A 9,946-nucleotide genomic window follows, 5' to 3' on the forward strand; every position below is an offset into this window, starting at 1 on the left:
TTTATTAACTACAAAAAGGAGATAAAAATACTTTCAATTATAATTTTATCGTCAAGTTGTAATCGAATCTGTAACCATTGGATCTACAATCAAACAATGTCAAACCACGTTGCCTTTAATTTATAAATAACCATTTTTAAATACCAAAAAATCTAGCATTCAACTTCCTTTTTACTCAACTTTAATTTTTTTTGTTTATTTTAGTGTAAATGTTTCAGTGAATCACTATCTTGTATACGGTTTGTAAGCGCACCTCGAAAGCTTTTTGTCTACTACAGTACAGTTAATAGGCTAAAGTACTGAGCGGTTTTGGAATTACGTTAAATGTACTCAAAACTCCTTTTACAGTGTTCTGTTTCATAGAGCTGCCTTAATATTCATTAAGTTTATTTTGTTTTCTATACAAATTGCAGTTTTTAATTAAAGTTGATTAAAATAAGGAAATATGTAACTTTATACTCGCTTGATGTGGGATCTTACAAATTATACATAGTTTTGTTTGCCGGTCTTAGTAGGTATAATAGTGCGCGTTAAGTAGAATAATATTTCACAAATCCTTTTATTTATATATTTTCAGTAGTAAAAAAATATATGAACATTAAAATTTCAATATTTCAGTACTAAAATGTAACGATATTACAGTAATAACTTGCATGCAATTACTCAAGTTGAGCAACTTTGTTAATTTCAGTGTACTCAGTGCTGTGCCATCAAAAACTTTGTTCGTAGAAGCTCTACACTCGTATATATATACATATATATTATATATAATATATATAATATATGTATATATATGTTAGGTGATTTTTCAGATTTGTTTCCCATAATACAACGCCTCATTTACCTATTCTAATATACGCAGGATACATCGTTAAGCTAAAAAAATATTAGTTATTAAATACTAAATTATTAAATTTTGTATCTGAATCCATATTGGGTTCAGTTGTGAAGAAATGAAAAATATTTCATCCCCCCGATTGGCTAAAGAACTCCCAACCAATGTTACTCCAATGTTATTCCGTTGCGCCACTACGGCTTTCAACTCTACTTATCTTTTATAAAATATATACCTTTATATAGGCAATTACCTCCACTTTATCTATCAATACTTACATTTGGCTCTCGATGTGAACTTATCGTAAATCTCACAGTAGCGGATGCTGTGAACTTAGGTTGATTTATTTGAGAACGTTTCTAAGATAACGCTTTATACACTGCAGGTTTTTCTTTTTGTTTTGAAATGTTATCATTTTAAAAATATATATCAGTAACTTGAATAAATAATTCTAACTAACGTAATATGTGTAAAACACGTTATTTAATAAATTATTAATATTAAACTACTTAATAGAGGCTAGCTGTAGCTACATGGTACCAGTGTACGTCTGTAAACGCAACAGGTTGTGAGTACGATTCCACTCGAGGAAGTGAATTTTATAATTTCATTTCTTCGCTCTGGTAACGAGGCAAAGCATGACGTTGAGTTGCGCCACTTAATAACCAATGTCCAGAATTTAGTGGAAAGTGGAGAACGGAGTGTGTTAATAGTACGTTCCTTCTGACGACCCAGCTATCTGCAGGATACAGCGTGAATTTAATAGTAATCTATTCCTTCTTTGCATATACTTAAAATGTTTGTTTTAAAGCCATAGTACACATTGCTATATTATTTGTTCTAAACCTTGTCAAACGTTCTTTGACTTTTAGTATTGGTAGTGAGTTCAAATTCTGAACAAATTTCATATAAAAAAGTTCTATACATACTATTTCTTTTTTTTTTTTTTTTTTGGTGGGTAGGTGCAAAAATAGTAACAGCTGTTTGTAAAGCTCTCTAAATTTTATTATTTTAAAACTAATTTCTACATATAATTTAATACATTAAAGTTATGAACTAAATTTACTTACCTGCCAGCAGTGATTATCCTATGAAAATATCCAGGAATTTATAAGAATAACATCAAAACTACTGACCTTGTGTGACCTTGGTGAAAATCATTTTTTAATAAAACTTTAAGTGTTTATAATGGAATCTATCAAGCACTCCATAGAAGATTTGACACAACAATTCAATTCCCAAATGGCAGAGTTCCAAAAACAATTGAACTCAACACATAACACAGCAAGTCCAACAGCGAGCATAGCAGTGCAATTCAATTTATTTAGATCTTTTGTGTTGAACGCTCTTGAGGGTCTCCAACATCAAGTTCTACTCCTTACTAAACAGTACGATAATTTTGAAATGCGTAGCAGAAGGAAAATCTTGTTAGTGCATGGCGTTGCTGAGGATAAACAAGAAGACACTGCTTCGCAGGTGATCCAAGTCCTAGCCAAACATCTGAAAGTTCCAGATCTCTGTGTTGATGATGTCAGCAGATGCCAGCGCCTGGGGAAAATCTCATCAGGAAATCCTAGGCCCATTTTGCTTAAGCTTAGAGACCAGTCTATGAGGAATCAAATTTGGTACTCAAAGGCCTCTCTTAAAAGCACTGGTATTACTGTCTCCGAATTTTTAACCAAATCCAGGCACGAAGCATTCATGGCAGCGCGACAACACTTCGGAATCTCTAAGTGTTGGACCAAGGATGGAATTATAATTGTCATTGGTCCAGAAGGCAAGCGACATAGCGTAGTCTCGTGCTCCGAGCTTGATAAAATCACTCCTAATCCTGATGCCCGAGGTCAAGTCAATCCTGCTCCTGCTACGGTCAAGAATCCAACTATAGCCAAACAGGTCGCCCGCACAAAGAGAATCGTGAAGAAGTAACTTTTAATGTTTTTCTTTTTTTATTTTCACATATATCTTTAGTACTCTCCTCTTTGCTTATATAATTATTAGCATTTTTTATATTTTTTTTTTTATATACCTTTATATTCATATATAACTCTCTTCATATAAATTGTTATTGTACCCACAATGTTTTGATAATGCTTATTACTTTGTATTTTGTAAACAAATATCACAATGACAGCTGACACTTGTCAGCTGTATGACCATAGATGGCGTAACAAAGTTCTCACTAAAACCTATTTCGTTACACGTTAATCGTTTATTTATTTATTTTGTTTTTTTTTTTTATATTATTTTGTTTATTATTTATAATATAAAACACTGCCAGCAGGTGAATGAAGTCTAAACTAACTTATTACAATTGTTATAATATCTGTTAACATATTACTGTATATATATATATATATAACTGTATCTGAAAAGCTTATTTTGTATACATATAGTTTATTTATCTTATTTTACGAATATTATTATTTATATTATTATTAGTATTCTTATTGATTGTATCATTATATTAACTTAAAACTATATCTTATTTTGTACATACATATATTTATACATTTATTTATTATTATTATTATTATTTTTTTTTCTTTGAACTTATACTTGTCTTTTTGTTTGGCATAGTTATGCATACTAATGACAATGTTAGTAGTGATAGTATAAATAGCGACAAACTTCACCAGTGCGATTCTACAGAATCCGATTGCAGTCTCCATAGCATTTCTGATCCTCTCAGCTCCCTCCTAGAAACCAAATTTAATAATTTCCCAAAAAATTTTAATGTTGTCCACATCAATGCACAAAGTGTACCAGCCCATTACCCAGACATGCTCGACTCATTCAGCTTAAAAAATGTTCACGCTATCCTTATCTCAGAAACATTCCTTAAGCCGAGTTTGCCATCCACTGCATATGCTCTGCCTGGTTTTCACCTTATACGTAATGACCGGACTGAAAAAGGCGGAGGTGGAGTAGCGATTTATCTGCGTAGTCACATCCCCTTCTCATTACTACATAAGTCACCGTCTGAATACTCAAATTCTTCGGAGCATATCTTGATAGAAGTCCTCTTTGGAACTCTTAAAGTTCTGCTTGGTGTTTTTTATAGTCCCAGCTTACACATAAATTACTTTGACTCACTTGAGGATCTTTTAGATAGATATGTTCCTGGAGCGGACCACTCTATCATTATGGGTGATTTTAACACTTGCTTACTCAAGGATGACTCACGTGCAGCTCGGTTAAAAAATATCATTAGCAGTTCCAACTTAAACATTCTTCCCACGAACCCTACCCACTTATTTCCTGGTTGTACCCCATCTCTGTTAGATCTTATGATCGTCTCATCAACTGAACGTCTTGCAACTTTTGGACAAATGTCAGCGGAAGCATTCTCTTATCACGACCTCGTTTATCTATCGTATAAAATACGTCCGCCTAAGCTAAAGCCGACGGTGGTGATGCGCAGATGTTTTAATAATATAAATAGTGAGAAGTTCATGAGCGATCTGAGTCGTATTAATTGGGATTGCATATTTAGTTCGGATAATGTTAATGATAAGGTAAATATTTTTAATTCCCTTTTGATTGAGCTTTTCGATACTCACGCACCGCTAAGGCCAGTAAAAATAAAACATCTCCCTGCCCCTTGGTTAACTCAGGATATCAAGGTGCTCATGGCCAAACGTAATTCTGCGAAGTCTAAATATAAGAAAGACCCTACTGACGCTAATCTGCAAAGGTACAAAACACTGCGGAACGGATGTAACAAGAGTTGCAGAGATGCCCGACGTAATTATATCCAGTCGTCAATTAACAACAGCAATCCTGCAAAAACTTGGAAATTTCTGAACGTGATGGGAATAGGTGGACGGCGTACTAATAACACAGCTACCTTAAATCACTGTACGGATTTAGACTCGCTGAACAGATTCTTTACCACCGTCAATTTGATGGATAACAAAACTAAAATGAAAACCCTTCACTCACTATCATTACGTTCTAGTTCTTCGACTAATTCCTTCCTCTTCTCTCCTATCTCTGCAGCTGAAGTACGTAAGCATGTGCTATCTATTAAGTCTGATGCTACTGGATCCGATAACATAAGCCGACGTATGATCCTACTAACGCTCAACTTTATTCTTCCTACCTTATGTCATATCTTTAATTTCTCTCTTTCCTCTAGTGACTTTCCTGATGCTTGGCGACATGCACTTGTTATACCTGTTCCTAAAATATCCAATCCAACAACTTTCGCAAACTATCGTCCTATTTCTATACTCCCTTTCCTTTCGAAGGTTTTTGAGCGCATTGTACATGAACAAGTGTATCAATTCCTGCACAAAAACAATACCCTAACTCCTTTCCAGTCTGGTTTCCGTCCTGGTCATAGCACAGTCACAGCACTTAATAAAGTCTGTGAAGATATTAGATACGGTATTGACAACCAGCGAGTGACTGTACTCGTTTTGTTAGATTTTTCTAACGCCTTCAACACAGTTGACTACGATTTACTATTATCAATATTAAAATCCATTGACGTCTCCTCCAAAGCTACTGAATGGTTTTCTTCTTACCTTCACAGCCACAAACAGAGCATTAAACTTGAAGGAAAACTTTCGTCAGTGTGCCATATCAGCGCTGGTGTGCCGCAGGGTAGTGTACTGTCCCCCTTACTTTTTTCCATATTTATTAACACTCTCGCTCCACACATAACGTCATTTCACCACCTATATGCTGATGATTTACAAATTTACACGACCGCCGCCATAAATGATTTCTCTAGCGCAGTAACTAAAATTAATTCTGATTTACAAATAATCAGCACCTGGAGTAAATCGTTTGGGCTTTCAATTAATCCAAATAAGTCTCAGGTATGCGTGTTTGGTAACTCTAAGCAATTATCTAAAGCACTTTCTCCTCTCCCTCCAATTATGTTTGACAATGTTTGCTTAGAGGTTAGTGCGAGTGTTAAGAATTTGGGAATCAGGATGGACAGTACATTTTCCTGGTCGCCTCATGTCTCCGAGCTCAGCCGCAAGATTTTTTGTGCCATAGGTAGATTGAGAAGATGGAAGAATCTCTTACCTTTAAAAACTAAAATATCTTTAGCCCATACTCTCCTTCTACCTATACTAGATTATGCCGATTCATGTTATTTAGATGTGTCTCAGCAACTGCTTGGTAAGCTTGAGCGCCTTCAAAACCTTATAATAAGATTTATCTTTGGATTAAGAAAACACGACCATGTGTCACAGTACCGTAGTCAACTTAAGTGGTTGTCAATAAAACATAGGCGCTATTAACATTCCCTCACACTCCTTTATACCGTCCTCTACCATCCTATCACTCCACCGTACCTCAAGGAACGTTTCAAGTTTCTAGGGTCGGACACCCAACACTCCCAACCCCTCCGTTCCCGTAATAACAACTTCCTTGAAATACCTATGTGCCGCACGAAATGCTACGGCGATTCCTTTACTGTGATGACAGTAAAACTTTGGAATGAGCTGCCAGTGGAAGTGAGACGGTCCCAATCGGTTGGGATATTTAAGCGGCGTCTTAAGCAGCACTATCTCAAGCTAAATACCTGAACTGACATTTTTGCTTAATCCTTTTATTTATTTGTATCTTTATTTGTTACGTATATATACGTATATTTGGTGTATCTAAGTATGTATGTACGTATGTATGTATATATTTATGTATGCATATATTTGTTTGTATGTATGTATGTATGTTGTGTATTTATCAGTGTATGTATGTTTATATGATAAATAACGTATTTATATTTAATAGTATCATATTTATTATCACTTTTTGCACCTTTTCGCTGTCTTTTATGTAATAAGTCCTTTCAAATGGTTGCCTGTAAGAAATCGCTTTTAGTGATAAGGCCGCCATTGCACTTTGTATTGTCTTTCTGTAATTATTGTTACTCTACTGATTCTTTGTTTATTTTAGTGCAATAAAGTATTATTATTATTATTATTATTATTATTATATTCACGAAAAAACTATACATACATACATACAAACAAGTAATAATTCATTTTTTACACTGTTAAAAGTAAACACGAAATGCATACACTACGAAAAAACCGCATTAAAAATCCCATTTCCTTCTTTCTATGAAAGCTACCTGTAATATTTTTTCAGCTAAAAGCGCGTACAAACAAAAGTATAAAAGTTATTTATGTGATGAACACTGCGGAACTACTGAAAGTTCCCTACGTATATTTAAAAAAAATCAACGTTATATAGGATTTGAATCCGCACCACTTGGATTTTTTTAAAAAGTTGTAGAATCGTATGTATGGGTCGTATAAAGTACTACAAAGTTAAATAAATAGGTTGCGAGTAGGACATTGAAACTATTAACGTAATATAAACCTCAATAAATGAATATATACAACAAGACTAGGTTCCCAGGTTCCCTTTGTCTACTATACTATGTACGAGATACAGCGTGAAGCTACATACTGTACACGCAACAATTCCCAAGTGTGTGTAATAAAAACAGCGTTGAGTTCTGCCAGTTTCCCTAAATAGGTGAAAAAGAAAGAAAAGTTGGGAACACAATATTTCAACACTTCTTTTGTTACGTAAATATGCTAGAATTTATTGAAATAAAAAATATATTATTTTTATTATTTATTTATTATTATTTTATTTACAAAACCAATACAAATTACATTAGGACAATTTTATTTTTTATTTTTTCTCACCAAGAAAATCGCTTGAATGTCCTGACATTTGCACCTTGGATATCTCACTAGGATTCCCTGTGTAATTACTTAATAATAATACTTAATAATTATACTTACTAATAATTTGTTTCAGGCCACTGCCGAACGCCGCACCACAGATAAGTTTGTAATTTCGTATTCAAACTTCTAAAGTATCTATTTAAATTTTAATTAGTTAATTAAATTTATTTTTGTCCTTATTGGCACAATCGTAAAAACTTCACTTATTTACATTAGTTCATTTAGAAACTTACAAATTTAAGTATCCTTGGACGATACTATAAAAGTTTAATCGCATTAAACACAGTAACGGAAGTTATTGAAAATCGTTTGGAAATTTATTATACATAATTTAGAAACTTTCCTTGTATAATATAGAAAACACTTCCGTTACTGAGTGACTAAAAGACAGAGGAAAAGGAATGTAGGGATAGCAAGAGATGAGAGATCCAGACTCCGACGGAAACGGGAAAAAACGGGATGGTCCATTTTAAAGGCGTAAAGTCTCAAACAAAGTTGCAGGCAACGACCAGTGCTTATACAAAAATGTAAAATTAACTATATATTTATTTAAAATTTGTTATGAATTTCGGCTTTAAATAAGCCGAATTAAAATTCAATTATTTTTGAAATAACCAATGAGTATAACAATATAAAAATAATTTGGATTTTCTGAGCGCTGTATTATGTGTTAACACTGCCATATTTGTAACAATATTGAAAAATAAATAATATATATTTCCAGGCAATTTGCGAGGCTTTTTACAAAAACTGTTTTGAAAACTTTTGTTCTTTATCTCCATAGTAAAATTTAAATTGTTAGTTGCTAAGAAACTTTTCATAAAGCTCAAAAATGTGAAGCTTAATATATAAAAATATCTTAAAAATTAATGGACTTTATGTGTACCTGAAGGAAGCAGTTCTAGTCATAATCATAATTTCATTCACAATAATACAAAAATAACAATACAGTCGACGGTGCTTAAGTAAAAAAATGTATTTAAAATATTATTTAAAACGACTGTTTTTCTTTACTTCCTTAAAGAATCTCCACTTGGGGCTGGATATTTAAATTATTTAAATTTTCTCACCGACGGAAGGATAAAACGCAGTGTTGAGTACCGCTGCCCTACATAATGTCTCGAATCCGAGCATAAAGTAGAGAACAGTGTATATGTGTGTGAAGTGTTATAACACTAAGTTCCCTTTGCTTGCCTTAGTAAATGAGGAATATAGCGCGATGCTGAAATTGTTTTTTTCTTTTACTTAAGCATCGTTCGTTGTAGTAACCAATCATAATCTAGTCATTTTAATTTTACATACAATCTAGAAATATCAGTAAAATAATAATATGTAATTTAATATTGTAAATTTGTTACATTTTGAATCATATCAGTAAGAAAAATGAATAGTTTTTAGTAATAGTGTGTAACAGACAATGTACGATATTATCAGTCGTATTAAAAATATGCCTTGTATATGTTTATAAAATATAATTTAATTTCTTTAAAGTGATTTTTGTGTTTAAATATTGTCTTATTAGTTAATTTTTTAGTTAAATTTATTTATGTCAGGTAAAGAAACCAAATATCATTTAATTTTTATTTAAGAAAATTTAATTAATTTAATAATAATTTGACGACCAAATTCAAACATATACGAGGCACTAACAAAAAATCAATGTGACATTAAAAAAAACTTAGAAATAAATAGAAAAATACTGTCAAAATATATTATCTTTATTAAAAGACTGATGATTCTTCATAGAAGTAAGTGAAACGCCAAGTCTTTGTGTCAAAGTTCTTTTGTACAGCAATTATGTAGGACCTTCTCATACTTAATTTAAATGTGAATGTTTCTCACAATGTCTTCATTTAATGGACAAAATGTTCACTTCGACAAAGTTGCATCTAAATAGTTCATTGTAACAGTATAAATTAAATTAGATACTCCGTTGTTAATCTAACTAAACTTATCGTCCTAATTATTTATGGAACGTCATATAAAAATAAATGTTTGAAGTATTAAAGTGGTTTTATTTAATTCTTTTTGAGGCAATTTGTAAATAGATCGAAAAAATATATGAGGCTATTCCTATTGCCTTAAACTAATACCCAGAAAAACAAAGAAATTAAAAAGATATATATATAAAAATCATGACAATCTTGACATCGTTGTGGCCTGGTGGCACAAGGGCGTAACTGTCGTCTGCTGCAGTTGTAAGTATTGCGACGTTTATGGGTTCGATTTCCACTCGAGGGAAATGAAATATTTAATATTTCGCCTTCTGTCTATCCACGATGAAGCTAAAAAAAAAATATTCTAAAAATAGAGGTAGAAAAATTGCATTATAATCCCATGTACAAATTGATCCAGGTCAATCGAAAACAGTTTTGGACTGCATTCA

General features: G+C 32.5%; 1 protein-coding gene across 1 annotated transcript in view; it reads left to right on the plus strand.

The window, feature by feature from the left end:
• LOC146535227 (cell adhesion molecule Dscam2-like) overlaps positions 1-9,568 on the plus strand; it is a 60,965-nt gene extending 51,397 nt beyond the window's left edge. Inside the window, exon 32 of the mRNA XM_085191206.1 lies at positions 7,634-9,568. Coding sequence (XP_085047332.1) covers positions 7,634-7,662 — 29 coding nt within the window. The 3' untranslated portion in view covers positions 7,663-9,568. The remainder of the gene's footprint in view (positions 1-7,633) is intronic.
• The last annotated feature ends 378 nt before the right edge of the window (positions 9,569-9,946 follow it).

This window comes from Heliconius melpomene, chromosome 10, assembly GCF_056956725.1.
Source record: "Heliconius melpomene rosina isolate 202511_hmr_F chromosome 10, ASM5695672v1, whole genome shotgun sequence".
Taxonomy (NCBI): domain Eukaryota; kingdom Metazoa; phylum Arthropoda; class Insecta; order Lepidoptera; family Nymphalidae; genus Heliconius; species Heliconius melpomene.